This window comes from Anolis sagrei, chromosome 6 (genome assembly GCF_037176765.1).
Source record: "Anolis sagrei isolate rAnoSag1 chromosome 6, rAnoSag1.mat, whole genome shotgun sequence".
NCBI lineage: Eukaryota > Metazoa > Chordata > Lepidosauria > Squamata > Dactyloidae > Anolis > Anolis sagrei.
In genome coordinates, this window is record NC_090026.1 from 521,881 (window position 1) to 543,320 (window position 21,440).

At 44.5% G+C, this 21,440-nt stretch overlaps 1 protein-coding gene across 1 annotated transcript; it reads right to left on the minus strand.

Annotated features, from left to right (window-relative positions):
* Positions 1 to 745: 745 nt before the first annotated feature.
* Positions 746 to 20,904, minus strand: TAF6 (TATA-box binding protein associated factor 6). Its single transcript, XM_067469623.1, has 14 exons — positions 20,605 to 20,904; positions 18,749 to 18,835; positions 17,844 to 17,997; positions 17,690 to 17,746; positions 14,971 to 15,093; positions 14,395 to 14,537; positions 14,090 to 14,167; positions 12,489 to 12,590; positions 12,214 to 12,396; positions 12,041 to 12,115; positions 9,323 to 9,448; positions 6,202 to 6,375; positions 5,880 to 6,101; positions 746 to 1,321 (listed from the first exon to the last, which is right to left on the minus strand). Exons 1-14 carry the CDS (start codon positions 20,788 to 20,790, stop codon positions 887 to 889), a joined length of 2,145 nt encoding a protein of 714 aa, XP_067325724.1. The 5' UTR covers positions 20,791 to 20,904; the 3' UTR covers positions 746 to 886.
* Positions 20,905 to 21,440: the final 536 nt, after the last annotated feature.

The window sequence follows — 21,440 nt, forward strand, 5'->3', positions numbered from 1 at the left end:
AACAGACAGACAGACAAAACACAAAGTTTGCAAGTTTGGTAGTTGATTAAATGTCCTATGACCAGTATCTGGCCAGTATCTTGGAGTGCTTCTGGTGTTGCCGCAAGGAGGTCCTCCCTTGTGCATGTGGCAGGGCACAACAACAACAACAACAACAACAACAACGAGTTAGAGGAGACCTTGAAGGCCATCTCCCTCTTGCCTTCATGTAGGAAAAAGCACAATCAAAGCACCCTTGACAGATGGCTATCCAGCCTCAATAGTAATAATAATAATAACAACAATAATAATTGGAAGGGATCTCTAAAGGCCATCTAGTCCAACTCCCTTCTGATTTCATGCATAAAAGCACAATCAAAGGACCCTCAAGAATGGCCACCTAGCTTTTGTATAATAATAATAATAATAATACCATACAATCCTAGAGTTGGAAGGAACCCCAAAGGCCATCCAGTGCAGCCCCCTTCTGCCTTCATGTAGGAAGAGCACAATCCAAGCACCACTGACAGATGTCCACCCAGCCTCTGCTTAAAAGCCTCCACTACACTCCAAGGCAGAGAGTTCCACTGCTGAACAGCTCTCATTACGGTCAGGAAGTCCTTCCTAATGTTCAATTGGAATCTCCCTTCCTGTCATTGGAACTTCCTGGAGTGCTAGTCTGCTCCCTTTCACATATTCTGGTGCCTCCTTCTCTCAGGGCTTCTTTCGTGAGAGAGAGAGACACGCATTCCAGAGACACAGGAAGTAGGCAAATTACCTTTTATTGGATCCCTTAATGACGTCACACTTTTGGAGGGTCGGCTGTACCCACAAATGGTCAGTCCGCAACATGTGGCTCCTCCCCTTTTGGGGGGTGGGCCCAAAAAGCCCCTCCCCTTTCCCCAGCTCAGAGGGGGGTCTGCGGGGACTCGGGCACGGTCCCTCCGCCTTGGTTGGCCTTGGTGAGGAAGGCCGTGGCCGAAGCGGTGCTGCTGCTGCTGCCCACGCCCCCGGGGGGGCTCTCGCTGCGCTCCGTCTTCATGAGGGGCACCCCCGGCAGGCCCAGGTTGGGGGGCGTGGAGGACGAGGAAGACGAGGAGGAGGAAGGCGACGGGGAGAGCTGGGCAGCGGCCGTAGTGGCCACAGCGGAAGGTCCTTTGCTCTCGGAGGAGGCGGCTGGTGGGAGCGAGACCACAATATACTTCTGGACGCTGCCGGCCACTGAGGGGTTGGGGGTGGCCGGACCCCCGGAGACCAGCTTGACCAGGGGCTGCGCGCTGGGGACCGTGGTGGTGACCGGCGAGGTGGGCGTCCCGGAAGGGCCCCCGCTGAGCGTGATCACCTGCCAAGAGAAAGCAATAGTATTATATTTCTATATTATTAGCTGGGGTACCTGGCGATGCCCGGGTTATTTGAAAAAAAATCATTTATTTTGGGGTGTCAGGTAACCCCATTTAGTTAATTAGTAACACTAATGAGAGTATAAAAATGTGGCTATTTTTACAATAAATAATACCATAATAATATAATTATAACATACAATATTAATAATAATAACGAATAATATAGTATAAAATGTGGCTATTTTTAAAATAAATAATGCAATAATAACATAATGTAATTATAACATACAATATTAATAATAATAATAATAACGAATAATATAGTATAAAAATGTGGCTATTTTAAAAATAAATAATGCAATAATAATATAATGTAATTATAACATACAATATTATTAATAATAATAATAACGAATAATATAGTATAAAAATGTGGCTATTTTAAAAATAAATAATACAATAATAATATAATGTAATTATAACATAGAATATTATTATTATTATTATTATTATTATTATTATTATTAATGAATAATATAGTATAAAAATGTGGCTATTTTAAAAATAAATAATACAATAATAATATAATGTAATTATAACATACAATATTATTATTATTATTATTATTATTAATGAATAATATAGTATAAAAATGTGGCTATTTTAAAAATAAATAATACAATAATAATATAATGTAATTATAACATACAATATTAATAATAATAATAATAATAATAATAACGAATAATATAGTATAAAATGTGGCTATTTTAAAAATAAATAATACAATAATAATATAATGTAATTATAACATACAATATTAATAATAATAATAATAATAATAATAACGAATAATATAGTATAAAATGTGGCTATTTGAAAAATAAATAATACAATAATAATATAATGTAATTATAACATACAATATTATTAATAATAATAATAACGAATAATATAGTATAAAATGTGGCTATTTTTAAAATAAATAATGCAATAATAATATAATGTAATTATAACATACAATATTAATAATAATAATAATAATAATAATAATAATAACGAATAATATAGTATAAAATGTGGCTATTTGAAAAATAAATAATACAATAATAATATAATGTAATTATAACATACAGTATTATTAATAATAATAATAACGAATAATGTAGTATAAAATGTGACTATTTTTAAAATAAATAATACAATAATAATATAATGTAATTATAACATACAGTATTATTAATAATAATAATAACGAATAATATAGTATAAAATGTGACTATTTTTAAAATAAATAATGCAATAATAATATAATGTAATTATAACATACAATATTATTATTATTAATAATAATAATAATAATGAATAATATAGTATAAAAATGTGGCTATTTTAAAAATAAATAATACAATAATAATATAATGTAATTATAACATACAATATTATTATTATTAATAATAATAATAATAACGAATAATATAGTATAAAATGTGGCTATTTTAAAAATAAATAATGCAATAATAATATAATGTAATTATAACATACAATATTATTATTATTAATAATAATAATAATGAATAATATAGTATAAAAATGTGGCTATTTTTAAAATAAATAATATAATAATAATATAATGTAATTATAACATACAATATTATTATTATTATTAATAATAATAATAATAACGAATAATATAGTATAAAATGTGGCTATTTTAAAAATAAATAATGCAATAATAATATAATGTAATTATAACATACAATAATAATAATATTAATAATAATAATAACAACGAATAATCTATATATAAAAAAATGCTTTGTGCATAATGAGTGCCCTAAAAACAAAAGAACCAACGATCGAAATCACACCAAATTTGGCAACAAAACATCTCACAACACAACACTCAAAAAATTATAATTTTGCCATTTTGGAGTTGTAGTTGCTGGGATTTATAGTTCACCTACAATCAAAGAGCATTCTGAACTCCATCAACGATGGAATTGAACCAAACTTGGCACACAGAACTCCCAGACAACACTAGAAGGGTTTGGTGGGCATTGACCTTGAGTTTGGGAGTTGTAGTTCACCTACATCCAGAGAGCCCTGTGGACTCAAAGAATGATGGATCTGGACCAAACTTGGCACAAGCACTCAATACGCCCAAATATGAACACAGATGGAGTTTGGAGGAAATAGATCTTGATATCTGGGAGTTGTAGATACTGGGATTTATAGTTCACCTACTATCAAGGAGCATTCTGAACCCCACCAACGATAGCATTGGGCCAAACCTCCCATGTGGGCCACAGCAACGCGTGGCAGGGGACGGCTAGTATAGTATAAAAATGTGGCTATTTTTAAAATAAATAATACAATAATAATAATATAATGTAATTATAACATACAATATTAATAATAATACCAACAATAATATAATTATATCCCCTTCCCCTATGATATATTCCTTTAGTCAAGGTATGTATATGTGAATGTGTGTGTGTATACATATATATATTCTTAAGTGAAGGTATCATTATATTATAATGTTATACTATATATACACACACACAATGTTCATATATATATAAGTTTTCCCCTGACGTTAAGTCCGCTTGTTTATTTTGTAACTCTGGGACTCTGGTGCTCATCTCAATTTCTAAATCGAAGAGCCGGCGTTGTCCGTAGACACCTCCAAGGTCATGTGGGCGGTGTTGCAACCCAGAGCAAGAAACTGGACCCTAAGACAACAATCCACCACATTTGGCTTCAGGAAAAACAATCCTTTTTATTGATGAAAGATGAGTACAAAAATAGAGGAAAATATACAAGTAAAAAGCCACAGCAAAAAATCAGCAACAAGGAATGTCCATGAACAAGATCAAAAACCCACAGTAACACTGCTAAATCCTGGAACCTGTTAGCAATCCACTAACCGTACTTGAAGCTCTAGAAAAACTCCTTGGAACAAAGCCACTGGAAGAAGGAGAACTGCAAGAGTCTGCACATGAATCTGAAACGATGCCTGGACTCAATGGGCATCCAGGCCAAGCATTTTTAAAGCATAGAAATCTATTTCGTGACGTGCCTGAAGGCCGTGGTTGCATTTCTCTTAATCTAGCTGACCTCCGTAAACTCTGTGCTTCGCCTCTGCTTTGCCAAATCAGCCTCCGTCTATCATCGTTAGAGGGACCAGGTGTCAGATTATCTGAAGAGCTAAAAGGGAGCGAAAGTTCACGGCTTGGCTCTGAATCATTCTCAAGGGAATTTGGACTTTTTCTTTCCAAAGCAGCAGGATTTTCACTACACAAACCGTCATCTTCTACATTGACCTCAGAATCATTGACATCTTCATTGACATCAGGAAATACAATCAGAGAGTCAGGTACACACAGGTTGAACCCCAACAGCCAGCAGGAGCGGTACCTATTGATCTACTCACACTTGCATGTTTTTGAACTGCTAGGTTGGCAGGAGCTGGGGGTCACAGTGGAAGCGCACACTGCTCCCTGATTACAAACTGCCAACCTTTCAGTCAGCAAATTTGTTGGGGTTCAGCCTGAGTTTGAACCTGATTCTCTGTTTATACCTCCTGATGCTAATGAAAATATATTTACTGATGCTAATGAAAATGTACTTCCTGATGTTAATGAAAATGTACTTCTTGATGTCAATGATCCTGAAATTAGTGACAATGCTCCTGAAATTAGTGAGGAAGAAACTTCTGTAGATTTGGAAAATGAAAGTACCAGTGTTCATGAGAATGTTTCAGAGGGAGACCTTGAACTTTCCCTCCCTTCTGCACCTGGGAACCGTAATGACAACAGAAGGGGCCAGATCTGGCAAGACAGGAGTAAATCACTCAGCTTGCGAAGGTCTTCCAGATTAAAAGAAAAACAAACAAGGGCTTCAAAGCAGGGAGGCGTATCACGAAACCAATTCCTCGGCTTTAAGTGCCTTCCGCCGGGCTGGCTTTCTCAGTTCAGGAATAATTTTAGATTGATGAAGACCTTGGCAGTTCTCCCGGTTCCTCTGGCCATCGTCTTGAGAGATTTCTAGGACACCAAGTACGGTTAGTGGATTGCTAACAGGTTCCAGTATTTTACAGTGTGGCTTTGGGTTTTTGATCTTGTTCATGGACATTCATGTTTGCTGATTTTGCGGTGGCTTTTGACTTTGCATTTTTCCTTTATTTTGTAACTATTTTTCATCAATAAAAAAGGATTGTTTTTTCCCAGTCAAGTGTGGTGGATGGTTATCTTAGGCCGGGCCTCGTTTCCTGCTCTGGATTGCAACAAAATTCAACAGCTCAGCGGTTTAACCCACCACGCCACCAGGGGCTCCAGTAATAATAATAATAATAATGTAATAATAGTATCATAGAAATAATAACAATAATATATTATAAATTAACTGCACCACTGGGGGCATGTGTGTGTGTATATATATATATATAAATTTAGATTTATGGCTTTATCACCACAGCCCCCTCCCCATGTTGGCTTTATCACCCCAGCCCCCTCCCCTCTGGGCATTCTCTGCCCCAAAGCGGTGTACCTGTTGGGAGGCAGAGGTTCCGGAGGCGGAGGACATGACGATGAACTTGGTGGGGGGCGGGGAGGGCTGCGTGGGGGTGGACGGCCGGGCCGAGACCAGCGTCTGGACCGGGAGCGTGATGGCGCCGCCGGGCATCTTCAGCACGCCGGGCGCCCGGGTGGCACCGCCACCGCCCCCGCCCCCTCCTTGAGGCGCCTGGGAAAGGGTCAGCGTTGGGCGCGGCTGAAGCAACAGAAGAAGAGGAAGAGTCAGGGGGAGGAAGGCAGAGGAGGAGTCCCTTGGAAGCCGTGCCCACTGAGCGCTCTCCCTTTCCCGATCTCACCTGTGTGATGGTCAAGGTGGTGCGGTTGACCTGCTGGGCTTGCATGGCGGCCTGGGCTCGGGCCTTGACCACGTGGCTGCACAGCAGGGTGCCCAGCGCCCCGTACTCGGCCCGATAGGCCTCCTGGTTGTCGGGCGGCGGGCGCAGCTTGGCCAAGACGGGGGCGCAGTGTTTCTAGGGGGGGAAAACGGGGGGCGGTCAAGCAGGAAAGGGGCACACGGGGGGGGGCACTCCTCTGCAAAATGGCCAGGTGACCACTCAGGGGCTCAGCTGTGAGGGAACAAGGAGCACGGCAACATTTATTTATTTACTTACTAGCCATCCCCTGCCACACGCTGCTGTGGCCCGGTTTGTGTATATGTGTTTTATGTGTGTATATATGTGTGTATATGTGTATATACATGTGTTTGTGTATATATGTGTGGTTTTGTGCATGTGTTGTAATGTATTTGTTTTATTTTTTTGGCCTTTTAAGTCTCTTCTGTTGTGTTTTTCAGTGTTTTTATGAGTGATGGTCACTCGTTGGCCTGAGAGGTGTCTTGTGTCCAAATTTGGTGTCAGTTTGTCCAGTGGTTTTTGAGTTATGTCAATCCCACAAACGAACATTATGGTAAGTAAAAAGCATCTAAGTAAAAAGCACTTTAAAGGAATAGGTAAATCCAATTAGGTAAGAAGATAAGCATGAACACTGAAATGTATTTTTTTTGGCTTTTTAAGTCCCTTCTGCTGTGTTTTTCACTGTTTTTATGAGTGATGGTCACTTGTTGGCCTGAGAGGTGTCTTGTGTCCAAATTTGGTGTCAGTTCGTCCAGTGGTTTTTGAGTTATGTTAATCCCGCAAATGAACATTACATTTTTATTTATATAGATTTTTTCACAAAAATTCTACCCAGCCCTTCTCAACCCCCAACAATGACAATAATTCTATCAATGACAATAATCCGATGCCGCAATATCAATATAACAACAATATAGATTAAAAACAATAACATCCATGTTTTTAATTCTCTACGAAAGACGGACAAGGAAGGGGCCTGTCTGATCTCCCGAGGGAGGGAGTTCCAGAGCCGGGGGGCCACCACCGAGAAGGCAGGCCCTCTCCCTCGTCCCCGCCAACTGCGCTTGGGGCGGTGCAGAAGCGAGAGGAGAGCCTCCCCTGCCGATCTCCACTTTGAAGAAAGAGAGGAAGGAGGAGAGAGAAGAGAAGGAGCTCAAGGCTTGACTCGAGGCGAAAGGGTGGCCCACAGCTCAGAGCCCCCCTCAAAGAAAAGCATGCCCACCCAGGCTTTCCAATTCCCACTCCCACCAAATGAAGAATCCAGAAATGGAAGGGAAATCAGAAAGACGCAATGCGAGAGAGAGGCCAAGCCGAAAGCTGAAGCAAGAGCAAGGGGAGGCAAGGCCGTCGGACTGAATCGCCTCTCTCAAGAGCAAGCCAGGACACAACTAAGCCGTGGGGCGCTCGCCCCATTACATAGACCCACTGGGCCAACAAGCAGGGCTCACAGGGAAATGCGTGGGACCCCGAACAGAGCAGAAGGAGCTGCGACCGGCAGCCACGTGCTCTGACTCGGTCAGCAAACACATGGAGGCAGAGCCTGTGCTGTCCGCCCAGACGAGATAAAAAGTAAAACTGCGAGGTGCTTCTCTCTCTGCCTGAGCGAACTGCAGGTGTCTATATTGAGAAGCTTGAGATACTCAGCAACTGAGACTATTACTGGTCTTAAACATCAAAAAAGGATATTTATTTATTCACAGTCCTTGAAGACTTGGCACAGTTCATCACAGTTGCAAACAAACAGTCAACAGATGAAACTACAAAAGCTATTCTTTCCTTTCTTCAGTTACAGAGGTAACTCTTTCTCCAGATGGCAGGTAAGATCCTGGAATCTTAACACCCTAACCTTAAGCTGTTGTGGTTTAGAAAAAAACAGGTTTTTCCCCTATCTATAACTTAAGGTTAGTTCTGGAGACAAAGCAGTCACGACTCTCTCTCTATAACGATATAACTCAATCTTCTCAATTAAGCTTATCTATCTATCTATCATATCTCAATACAGCTCAAAACACCGGGATTGTGGCGCAGCTGGCTGAGTGTCAGCTGCATTAAGATCACTCTGACCAAAAGGTCATGAGTTCGAAGCCAGCCCGGGTTGGAGTGGGTTTCCAACCAATTGTGTGTAGCCTGTTGTCGACCTTTGCAACCCGAAAGACAGTTGCATCTGTCAAGTAGGAAAATAAGGTACCACCTTAAAGTGTGGGGAGGCTAAATTAACTGATTTATGAGGCCATAAAGAAGACTCCAGCAAAGCATTCCAGCGGGGAAGCATGCGGGGAATGCGGAAGTGCTTCATCAGCGTCGCAGATGGATGAAAAAAGCGACAGCTCCCTTGGCGGCAAGAAAAAAATTAAATAGCCTCTGTGTATGTCTGTATATGTTTGTATGTCAAAAATTGGCATGGAATGTTTGCCATATATGTGTACACTGTAATCCGCCCTGAGTCCCCTGTGGGGTGAGGAGAAGGGCAGAATAGAAAAGCTGTAAATAAATAAATAAATACACAATATACTATCTATATTATCTCAATATAGCTTAATACTTATCTATAATGTATATATACTATCTATAGCTTAATATAGCTTACTCAGTTTAGTTTTTGCAATTGTTTTCTCAAAGCTCACTGCCGTCTGAAGTCTTTCCTCAAACTGAAAAGGCAAGGGAGAATCTAAAATGGAGACCTTTCCCTGGGAGAAAAGGCGGTCCCTAAACCCAAAGAGCTGCTCTCTAAGCCAATAGCTGCAAAGAGGCCTGCAAACTCTGATACTATTAACCTTTCGGGCTCTTGCAAAGCTGCAGCAGCCCTGGGAGAAAATGCCAGAGGAAGCAACCTCAAGCAACTTCAAAGTGAGGAAAATCAGGCTCCTGGGAGACGGAACAGAGCCCTTGCTGTTATGGGCGTCCGAAGCAGCCGAAGGCAAACAGCTAAAATGAATCTGTATACAGTCTCTGGTTAGTAGCAAGTTATTCAGTTTTCCCTCTTCTCTAAACAGAACACAAACTGCATTTGCTTACAGTGACCCCCCTCCCCAAAAGACCCCCCTCTCCACCATCCCTTCCTCACCAGCAAGAGGCTCTGGACGTGGTCGGCCCCGATCTTGTCGATGTTGCTGACCACGGGGCCCTCCAGCACAGCCCGGACGCGCTCGCCCTCCACTTGCAGCCGCGGAAGGATCAGCGTCTTGATCACCTGTGGAGCAGAGAGGGAGGCCAATGGCACTGGGCTCCACCACACCCTGCACAAGTTTGTAGTCCTCATCAAGGACGTCGATAAGCAGGTGAGTCCGCTGGCAGGGAAAGCCCTCCCCGCATTGTCCCTCCCTCTCTCTATTTCTCCTCCTCTCACTTCTTTGTGAGGCTGATCCTTCTGAGGGACACAGAGCGTGCTCCTGGGTCCTCCCGTGAGCATGGAGAGAGAGACAAGGGCCTCCCGCAGAAAGAGAGACAGGCCTGTCCTCAAACTCTTTGGTCACTTCTAAAGCTCGACTCTGCTCCTGAACTGCGGATGAAGCTCATTTGCTCTTGTTGGGGTTCAGTCTGATCCTGATCTGTGTGAACAGGATTCTCTGATAGTTTTTCAAACTGAGCAAGCTCTCCCTGACTCTGACAGTGTGGAATCTGTTGTTGATGCAGAGGCCAGTGGGAATGAAAACGAAACCCAACAGTTAGAAGAGAATGTTTTGGAAGTTAGCCTTGATATCTCCCCACCTGGGCTTGATAATGAGGTCCGAAGAGAACAGATAGTCAGAGATAGATTTGTTTCCCAGGCTGTACGAAGGTCACAGTGCCTTCAGCAGAAAGAGGCCCAAACAGAAAAGTCAAGGGGTGTTTCTAAGAATAGCTTCTTTGGTTTAAGAGCGTCCCTGCCGGGTGCTTCTTTAGGTCAAGCAACGTTCGGGACTGTGGCTGTGCCTTGGCAGAATTCCTGTGTTCCATGGCCAGTAATCCCAGAGGCTTCTAGTTTCCAAGTTCATGGTTAGTAAAAGGCTAACAGACTCCTGGTTATTGTTTTGTGGCTTTTGAAGTTTTGCTCAAGTTCAGAGATCCTATTGACAACTGTGTTTTTCTGTGGCTTTTTTACTCTGCATTTACCTTTCTTTTGTAACCAATTTTTCATCAATAAACAAGGATTGCTTTTCCTACAGTCCAGAGTGGGGGATTTAATCTTATGGACTTGTTTCTTGAACTGGGATGCAACAGCTCTGCTGATAAACTCAAGGAGCTTCGGTTCTGCTAAAACTGCAGATGCTGCTGCTTTACTCTTCCAAAGACATTATGATGATTGTTATATTTATTTATATTCCACTTTATCTCTCCCGAAGGAGACTCAAAGCAGCTTAACATAAAAGATCACGTACAATTATTATTATGATATTACATATCTATTATTATTTGTATCTATTATTATTATTATTATTATTATTATTTGTACCCCGCTTTATCTCTCCTGCAAGAGACTCAAAGCAGCTTAATATAAAAGCATCAATTATATTATTATTATTTGTAATATATATTTAGTATTATGTTATTATTATAATATTTATATCCTGTTTTATCTGCCCTGAAGGGAACTCAAAGCAGCTTAACATAAAAGCATTGGAATACAATTTAAATTATTATATATATTATATAATTGTATTTATTTATATCCCGCTTTAAAGCTACTTAACATAAAAGCATCATGTACAATTATTATTACTATTACTATTATTATTATTATATTTATTTACACCCAGCTTCATGTCCCCCGAAAGGGACTCAAAGCAGCTTTACATAAAAGCAAGACCTTATTATTATTATTATTATTATTATTATTATTACTTATACCCTGCTTTATCTCTCCTAAAGAAGAATCAAAGTGGCTTAATATAAAAGTATCAGCATATAATCTAAGTTATTATTATTATTGTTATTTATAATATATCTATTATTATATTTCATAGAATCCTAGAATCATAGAATGAAAGAGTGGGAAGAGACCTCCTGGGCCATCATCCAGTCCAACCCCATTCTGCCAAGAAGCAGGAATATTGCATTCAAAGCACCCCTGACAGATGGCCATCCAGCCTCTGTTTCAAATCTTCCAAAGAAGGAGCCTCCACCACACTCTCTCCGGGGCAGAGAGTTCCACTGCTGAACGGCTCTCACAGTCAGGAAGTTCTTCCTCGTGTTCAGATGGAATCTCCTCTCTTGTAGTTTGAAGCCATTCTTCCCTTGCGTCCTAGTCTCCAAGGAAGCAGAAAGGAAGCTTGCTCCCTCCTCCTCCTCCCTGTGGCTTCCTCTCACATATTTATTTATATCCCGCTTTATCTCTCCTGAAGGAGACTCAAAAGTACTTAACATAAAAGCATCACATATAATTATAATAATAATTATTATATTTATATTTATTTATACCCAGCTTCATGTCCCCCAAAAGGGACTTAATGCAGCTTTACATAAAAGCAAGAGCTTATTATTAATAATAATAATAATAATAATAATGTATTTATTTATACCCTGCTTTCTCTCTCCTGAAGAAGAATCAGTGGCTTAATATAAAAGCATCAGCATATAACCTAAGTTATTATTATTATTTATAATATATTTATTATTATATTTATTTATATCCCGCTTTATCTCTCCTGAAGTGGACTCAAAAGCGGCTGAACATAAAATGCATCCGCATACAATGTAAAATATACAAATGGGCAAATACTGAAACAAAATTAAATATAAACAGTGTTTAAAAGTTTAGTTAAAAACCATAAAACAGAAGCCTCTGGGCCTGCCGTCCACTCACGTCGTGTCCGAGCTCCGCCAGGCCGGCGATGGAGCCGTAGCGCGTGGTCCAGGGCGTCTTCTCGTCCACCCAGCTCTGGGAAGGAGGAGAGGAGAGGAGGGGTCAATAAGGGGGGGGGGGAGGGGGCCCACAGGCCAATCCGGTGGTCAAGGGTGTGGGCTGTGCGGCCTGACCTTGGTGAAGGTCTTGGTGATGCGCGACTGGATGTTGTTGGTGGTGGTGCTGAAGTTCTTGCAGATCTGGGCCACCAGCCGGGCGGCAAAGTCCCTCAGGGCCCAGTGGTTGTCCACGTCCGGCCTCAGGCACAGCTGCCGGCTCACGATGCACGTCATGACCGCCGGGATGAGTTCGTGCAGCTGAGAGGGAAGGGGACACACACACACCGGTCAGTGACTATGGCCAGGCCTTGACCCCTCCGGCCCCTCTACCCACTTCACCCCCAACTCACGTATTTCTCCAGGTAGAGGGTGGGGTTGTCCATCAGTGCCTTCACCATCCGCATCAGGTAGATAAGCAGCGCCAGGTTGTTCTGGACGACGTTCACGCGCACCTGTGTGAGGAACGCATGCAATGAATGGCCTGGAGAAGCCCCCATTCAGGCTAGGCCCCACCCTGGAGAAGGAACCTGGAAAGCACCCCTGGATTAACCCTGGCAGGAAAAGGGCTAATGAGGAATCCAGAGATTGCTGGGAGTCTTTCAGGCTGTCTGGCCATATTCCAGCAGCATTCTCTCCTGACGTTTCACCTGCATCTGTGGCTACTGGCATCTAAAGAGGTTCTGTTGGCAGTGAAGCAAGTGGAGTGTGGATAATATACCCATGGAATGATTTCCAGGGTGGGAGAAAGAGCCTTTGTCTGTTTGATGCAAGGGTGGATGTTGCAATTAGTGAGCTTGAAGATGCAAAGTCAACCAGTGAGGGTATCTGCATAGAGGGAGCCTGGCTGTTGTTGCCTGGAGATCCTCTGTTTGGGAGGCGTTAACTGCCCCTTGGTTCTGTTTCTGAGCGGTGTTCTGGGCTAAACAGGCCAATTGGTTTGTACTATATAATCATAAGAGGTAAAGGTAAAGGTTTTCCCCTGACATTGTCTAGTTGAGTCCAACTCTGGGACTCTGGTCCTTGTCTCCATTTCTAAGCTGAAGAGCTGGCGTTGTCCATAGACACCTCCAAAGTCATGCCGCCAGCATGACTGCATGGAGCACCATTACCTTCCCACTGGAGTGCTACCTATTGATCTACTCATATTTGCATGTTTTCGAACTGCTAGGTTGGCAGAAGCTGGGGCTGACAGTGGAAGCTCACCCTGCTCCCCGGATTCGAACCTCTGACCTTTCAGTCAACAAGTTTAGCAGCTGAGTGGTTTAACCCACTCCACTTGCTTCACTGGCAACGGACCTCTGAAGAGGCCACTGGCCACAGACGCTGGTCCAGCATCTATTTCTGCGTTCTCCAATAATCGTAGGAGGGAATGCTGCCGGAGCATGGCCACGCAGCCCAGAAAACTCACAGCAACCCATTTGCAATTGTCCTGCCAGAGTTTAATAACCTATAAACATGCTGCACTGTTAACCTCACAGCGACAACAAACAGTATGGTGCAAACTTTTAGTACAGTCGTATTTTCTTATAGGTAGTTGAGTTCTGGCTCAAAGCAGAGTATCTCATACCAACCCAAAAAGATTTGTATCTCCCGTGGAGAACATACTTTCATGTGCATAATTTTTCCACCAGAGGAAGGCCTGAGGTAGACCGAAACCGGTCGTGGTTGGCTGTCCCACAAGCTACTTATAAGAAGACACGACTGTACTAAACGTTTGCAACACATTGTTGTCGCTGTGGGGTTAACAGTGCAGCATGTTTATAGACTGTTGTTGAATTATATCATTGTTTATGTTATACAAGTGGTATTTTTGTTATATACATTTCACTCAGGAACCCATCTATATTATTGTATAGAGTTTAATAACCTGCCAATGTTTGTTATTGTCGTTCTGTTCCGTAAGAGCCCCCTCCCCTGCCCCAGTTCCCCCCCCCCCCCCGCATGTCCTTACCCCTTCGGAGATGAAGGTGCTGAAGCGCGGGAGCATCTGGTAGAGTCCTGGGTCGGTGGCAATGCTCTGAAGCGCCTCCTGCAGAACGGGGGAGAGGAGAGAGGGGAGGGGGTCTAAGCAGGAGACCCCATACTCCCCAAGCAGGGGGTGTGGCCACTGGGAGGGGGTGTGGCTAGGCAGAGAGAGGGAAGGCGCCCTCTGTAGGCCCAAGGGTGCCACTCCACCCCTGCCCAGAAGTCCACCAAGAGGGGTCACGAGGCCAAAACAGAGCCCGGCTATTATGGGGAGGGTGGTGGTGGTCTCACCGCTCGCTTGGCCTCGCAGGACCCCACGCAGGCCTCAGTGATCTCCTTGTAGTAGAGCTGCTGCTCCACGGAGAGCTCGTGGATGCTGCGCGGCTTCAGCTTGAGGGGCGCTCCCTCCAAGAGCGGGGACTTCTTCTCCTTACCTGGGAAGCAGGGGACAATCAGGCAGGCTTCCCTACCGGCTGGAATCCAAAACACCTGGAGGGAAGGCCCAAGTTGGCCCAGGCCTCAGGTAGATCCATAATAACATTTACAGTGTTCCCTGAAGGCGCCGGTTCGCAGCTTGGGAGTGACCCTGGATTGATCGCTGTGCCTGGAACCCTAGGTCTCAGCAGTGGTCAGGGGAGCTTTTGCACAATTAAAACTTGTGCACCAGCTGCGCCCGTTCCTTGGGAAGTCTGACTTGGCCACGGTGGTCCACACTCTGGTTACATCCCATATAGACTACTGCAACGCTCTCTACGTGGGGTTGCCTCTGAAGACTGCCCGGAAGCTCCAACTAGTTCAATAGCACGCCAGCCAGATTACTAACAGGAGCACCCTTCCCCCCCCCCCATTGCATGACCCTTGCCTGACCTTTGCCCTCTCCAGGCGTGGCACTCTGCCCTTTGCCCTTGAGGGCGCCGTCCTCCTCCTCCTGCCCCGGTTTAGTGGCCTTCAGGGGCTCCGTGGCCTCCGCCTTCTGCTGCTCCTTGGGGGCTGAAAGGGAGGAAAGAGGGGGAGTTAAGGGGACTCCGTGGATTGGGGGAGCATCCTGGATAAATACGAGGTATGGTTTGAAGGCGTATGGCTGGCATCTACAAAACCTAAAGGTGCCATCCTAAGAAATGAGGCCTGGAAAACTACCGAATTCATGAACTGTAATTAAATGTTGCTGAACTGCTGACACTGATGGCCAGAGACAAATGATTGTGGTGGAAAACAACATGTTTACATTACCAAAAACAACAACTCCTTTAGCTAAGGAACACAGTGGCTCCTTACCTTTAAGAATAAAAAGCAACTTCCTGCTATCCTAAGAAACGAGGCCTGGAAAACTACTGAATTCATGAACTGTAATTAAATGTTGCTGAACTGCTGGTGACCAGAGACAAATGATTAGCTCTGTGGTGGAAAACAACATGTTTACATTACCAAAGACAATGGTGCTTTTAAGTTAAGGACGTCAACACAGTGGCTCCTTACGTTTCAGAATAAAAAACAACTGAACTGCTGAACTGTAATTAAAAGTTGCTGCTGAACTGCTGGTGACCAGAGACAAATGACTAACTCTGTGGTGGAAAACAACATGTTTACATTACCAAAGACAATGGCTTTTTTAAGTTAAGGACGTCAACACAGTGGCTCCTTACATTTCAGAATAAAAAGCAACTGAACTGCTGAACTGTAATTAAAAGTTGCTGATGAGAACTGCTGAACTGCTGACACTGACGACCAGAGACAAATGACTTAACTCTGTGGTGGAAAACAACATGTCTACATTACCAGAGGCAATAGCTGTTTCGAGTAAGGAAGTCAACACAGTGGCTCCTTGAGTTAAGAATAAAAACCAACATTGCTTAAGAAAGTCAAACAAGGCTCCTTAAGAAGGAAAACCAATTATCAGATAAGAAAGTCAACATCTGTCTGGGACCTGATGGAATCAACATGTTTTAGCTGCCTGTCATGAACTACCGAATTCATGAACTGTAATTAAATGTTGCTGAACTGCTGACACTGATGGCCAGAGACAAATGATTGTGGTGGAAAACAACATGTTTCCATTACCAAAAACAACAACTCCTTTAGCTAAGGAACACAGTGGCTCCTTACCTTTAAGAATAAAAAGCAACTTCCTGCCATCCTAAGAAACGAGGCCTGGAAAACGACTGAATTCATGAACTGTAATTAAATGTTGCTGAACTGCTGACATTGGTGACCAGAGACAAATGATTAAGTCTGTGGTAGAAAACAACATGTTTACATTACCAAAGACAATGGCGCTTTTAAGTTAAGGAAGTCAACACAGTGGCTCCTTACATTTCAGAATAAAAACCAACATTGCTTAAGAAAGTCAAACAAAAAGTTTTGGATTCATGAAGAGACACAAAAGTAATTCATGAAGAGACACAAAAGATTTTAAAAAGAACATTTATAAGAAAACCGCAGTATTATTTGTTAGGTTTTACAGATTTAGATCTACAATTGACGGAACAAGAGGATAAACTTTTTACATATATGACGACTGCCGCTAGAATTGTTTTTGCTAGAGAATGGAAGAAAGACTCAGTCCCACCCGTACAGGAATGGGTGGAAAAAAATCAGAGAAATAAAGGACATGGAAGGATTGACTTTTTTGTTGAAGAAAAATACAGGTATGATACTAAGAAGAACGAATTGGGATAATCTCCATGAATATCTGGACAATTTGGGAAAATAAGAAACAAGACAGACAATTTCCTTTTGAACTTATTTTATATTTTTGAATAATAAGAAGATATGATCCAAGAAGATGGAATGGAAGTCTTTTTTTTCTTCTTTTTTTTTGTGTTTTTTTGTAGAATTTTTTTTTTTAGGGGTTATTTGGAATTTTAGTAAATTTTTGTGTTTCTTCTTTTTTTCTCTTTTTTCTTTATTTCCTCACTTTCCTATACTTTATTGTTCTCACTCTTTTGTTGTAATCTATATAAAAATTAATAAAATTCTAATTATTAAAAAAAAAAAAGAAAGTCAAACAAGGCTTTGTAAGAAGGAAAACCAATTATCAGCTAAGGAAAGAAAGTCAACATCTGTCCGGGAACTGATGGAGTCAGGATGTTTTAGCTGCCTGTCAATCATTTACAACTTTCAGAACAACATCAACAGAAATATGGCAATATAAGAGACACTGTACTATTCCAAAAACTGTGGCACACAGGAAGGGTCTGGTCATTCGTCATCTTCTCCAAGAGATGGAGGAAGACGATGTATTCGCAGAATGGCAGATTTGGGGGGAACACAATTTGGCCTACGCTTCGTTCTCTTTTCCAGGATGTGTGTGTGATGATGAGTGAATGTGAGTAAAATGGAATGCCCCCTTTGTTTGTGTACCCAATGTAGTAGCTACTACCCTCCGGGTAAGAAAAGCGGAATATAAACGCTGTAAATAATAGAATCTGTGTGTGTTTACTTTCTTTCTCTGTATGGCTCTGTGGTATACTCTCTCTCTCAATGTGAACCAGATAAAATAACCTTTTTAATGCTTAAGAAGTGTTTATGAATGGAGGGGGACCCCTCCTCCCCCGCCAAATCCAGGCCTGGCCACTCACTCGCTCACCTGGAGGCGGGTTTTCGGGGATGGCCGGCTGGACGCCCTCGATGCTCAGCCAATGTGCTGTAAGGGAGAGAAGGCACCTCAGGGGAGTGTCCTGCGCAAGGCTGTGGTCCTCATCGAGGGCACCACAGACCCCTCCCCATGTCCAAGGCCTGACCTTTGAGGCAGACGTCAAGCGGGACGCGGGGCAGGGGCGTGTTGATGATGTCGCTGAGGTCCACCTCCTTCTCCTCGTAGAAGTACAGCTCGCGCCCGCCACCGCTGGCAAAGCGGAAGGGGATGAACTCCTGTGCGCAGAAGCCGTACAAGGGCTGCAAAGGGAAGGGGAGGAGTCAAAGCTAAGCCCCGCCCCCTCCAGGCCACACATCAAGGAACACCCTCCTTAGGCCCCTCCCATTTACTCAAGGAAGCCTCGCCCCTTCTCTAGACCCCGCCCCCTCCCTCTCTCAGGACCGGGGAGCCTCAATCCAGACTCCAAGGGGGGCTCAAGGAAGCCCCTCCCCTCCCTGGGCGGTAGAAGGGGTGGGGCGTGTCAAGGCAAGGCCAGAGGAAGCCCCGCCCCTCACTCAAGGAAGCCCTGCCGCCAGTCCCCTAATCAAGGGAACCCTCCCCTAGGCCCCTCCCACTCTCAAAGAGGCACCCCCTTCATGCCCTCTCTTGGCTGGGGGGGGGAGAAGGGGAGGGACTGTCAAGGCAAAGGCTTGCCCCCTCCCATAAGTAGCCACACCCCCTTTCCTGGCCCCTCCCCTCTCCAATGAAGCCCCGCCCCCTCCAAATCCCTAATGGGGAAAGACTTGCCTAGAACCCTCCCTCTCCCTCAAGGAAGCCCCCCCCTCTCCAGGCTACATCCCTCTTTTCCCTGGGCCCCTCCCCTCTCTCAATAAAGCCACACCCCTACAGACCCCTAATCAAGGAAGCCATCCCTCTCACAAGCGAGCCCCTCCACTCAGTGAAGTTCTGCCCCCTTCTCTAAGCCCCGCCTCTCTCTCGATGAAGCCATGCCCCCAAGACCCTCCCTCTCACACACAGAAGCCCCACCCCCTCCCCTCCCCAGAGACTGACCTCCACATTCTTGAGCTTGAAGGCACAGTCAAGGTCGGCAGTGGCCAAGCTGCGCCGCTTGCCCATCCGCATGAACTTGAGCGCCTCCTGCAGGGGAAACAGGGAAAGGGGAGTCTCCGTCACGAAGGGGCCTTGTGGATGTCTGGGGGGGGGGGGAGAGGAGGTGTCACCAAAATTTGAGAAATGTGAATTGAATATTATGTGTAGGAATGAATGGAAGAATGGAAGATGAAGGTATGAGTGGTAGGGCTGTCCAAACACGGAAAAATTTGTTTCTAAACTCGATTCGTTTTTAGGGGTTTTTTGCGTTTCGTTATTTAAAAGAATTCCGAAATTTTCCTTTAAAAAAGTTCGATATTTACAAAATTTCGGAAATCAAAAAACCAATTACAAAACAATTATGAATCGATTACGAATCGATTCGTTAATGGCGGCCGCGATCGCTCAATACGCTAAAAAAACTTCTGAAGCTTCCCTCTCCCTCTGTTGTTGACTGTTGGTGTGATAATTATATTTTTTTTTCACTGAGAAAACAAACAGCAACCCTAAAACGTGCACCAGACATGCGGAAATAATAACGAAACATTTACGAATCAATAACAAATCAATAACGAATCAATTTCGAAAAGAATTGGAAAAATTCGTTTCGTTTTTTAGTTGCTCCTGAATGGTTCAATATCGCTTCGTTATTTTAAAAAAAATAACGAATTTTTAACGAATTACGAAATTACGAAACAAAACCGCCCAACCCTAATGAGTGGATTTAATAATTTTGGAAGCACCAGTAAAATATGAAGGCCTGCAATGACTAACTACCTGTTTGCTGGACTGTAATTAAAAGTTGCTAATAAGAACTGAAAAGTCAACTCTGATAAGGACTGTGACATTTGCTGGACTGTAATTAAAGGTTGCTAATAAGAACTACAAAGTAAACTCTAATAAAACCGTGACAATGGTTCTTTCAAGTTAAGGAAATGTTTGCAACCTTCCTTATGTTAAGAAGGAAGTCAACACAAGCCTTGTGTTTGTCAACACCAATCAAGAAGATCAACATCTGGCTACCATTCATTTATTAACTTTATTTGTACCCCGCTAGCATCTCCCGAAGGACTCGATGCGGCTTACACGGGCCGAAGCCTCAAATACAATACAATAGAAACATAACACAACAATAAACAAAGCAAATCAAAACAATTAAGCAAAATAACCACAATGACAATACATCAAGACATTATTAAAACTGGTTCGGCCAGCGCAATGGGGTGCAGGGTTAAAAGTGCTGAGATGGCAGGAGGAACGTAAGATTAAAAGTGCGGTGTGCAGCAACAATAGTTGTGCTAAAGTGCTTCTAGGACTTGGGATGGGGATTCCTAATCTGCGAAGGCACATCGGAACAGCCAAGTTTTTAGGTTCCTTCTGAAAACTGCTAGGGTAGGGGCCTGACGAAGCTCTTTTGGAAGGGCATTCCAAAGTCGGGGGGCCGCCGCAGAGAAGGCCCTGTCCCGTGTCCCCACCAAGCGCGCTTGCGACGTAGGCGGGATCACGAGCAGGGCCTCCCCAGATGACCGGAGTGAGCGTGTGGGTTCGTAGATGGAGATGCGGTTACAGCTTTGGGACGACATCAAGAGAATATTCCTATAAAAGACTCAGTCTAATAATGCTCAAAGTGTGGCAGACCTGAGGAGTCTGTTCCACCCGCCATGCTTTGCTCCATGGGAAGGACAGAGATGGTGTATTCAGAGAGTGTCAGATATGCTATTAGCATAGCACAGAAGACAAAGTGGAGTCCCAGAGTCCCCTTGTGCCTGTGTGTGGGGGAGGGGTCCCTGCCCCTTCCCCCCCCCCCTTATTCTGACCTGGGCGACCTGCTTGAGGCGGTAGCTGACCTCCTCGGCCAGGAGCTGGCAGCTTTCCTCGGGCAGCGCCGCCAGGCCCACCGCCTCCGCCATCGCCTTCACAGACTCCGGGGGCACCTGCCCCGCCACACCACCGCCGCCGCCCCCTCCGCCGCCCCCCTTCCCCGCACGCTTCTCCTCCGCCATCGCCCCTTCCCTCACTCCCTCACTCCCCGGCCGGAGGAGGGCGGACTCCTAGAGCGGGAGCTCCCGCCGCCTCAAGACCCGCCAATGGCTTCCCTCCTTCCACTGCGCAGGCGCCGCGCCACCGAGACGAGGGCTGACTCCTAGAGTGGGCGTTGCCGCAAGCCCCGCCAATGGCTTCCCTCCTCCCACTGCGCAGGCGCCGCGCCACCGAGACGAAGGAAGATTCCTAGAGCGGGTGCCGCCGCAAGCCCCGCCAATGGCTTCCCTCCTCCCACTGCGCAGGCGCGGCGCCACCGAGACGAAGGGAGATTCCTAGAGCGGGTGCCGCCGCAAGCCCCGCCATTGGCTTCCCTCCTCCCACTGCGCAGCCGCCGCGCCACCGAGACGAAGGGAGATTCCTAGAGCGGGTGCCGCCGCAAGCCCCGCCAATGGCTTCCCTCCTCCCACTGCGCAGGCGCCGCGCCACCGAGACGAAGGAAGATTCCTAGAGCGGGTGCCGCCGCAAGCCCCGCCAATGGCTTCCCTCCCCCCACTGCGCAGCCGCCGCGCCACCGAGACGAAGGAAGATTCCTAGAGCGGGTGCCGCCGCAATTCCCGCCAATGGCTTCCCTCCTCCCACTGCGCAGGCGCCGCGCCACCGAGACGAGGGC

What these genes read in the sequence shown, in the direction of transcription:
- TAF6 (XM_067469623.1), bottom strand. Translation starts at nt 20,790, where the DNA reads ATGGCGGAGGAGAAGCGTGCGGGGAAGGGGGGCGGCGGAGGGGGCGGC. An exon ending in GCCTCAAGCAGGTCGCCCAG is followed by an intron (nt 18,836 to 20,604) that starts GTCAGAATAAGG and finishes TTTCCCCTGCAG; the next exon opens with GAGGCGCTCAAGTTCATGCG. An exon ending in GAACCTCTGCCTCCCAACAG is followed by an intron (nt 1,322 to 5,879) that starts GTACACCGCTTT and finishes TTCTCTTGGCAG; the next exon opens with GTGATCACGCTCAGCGGGGG.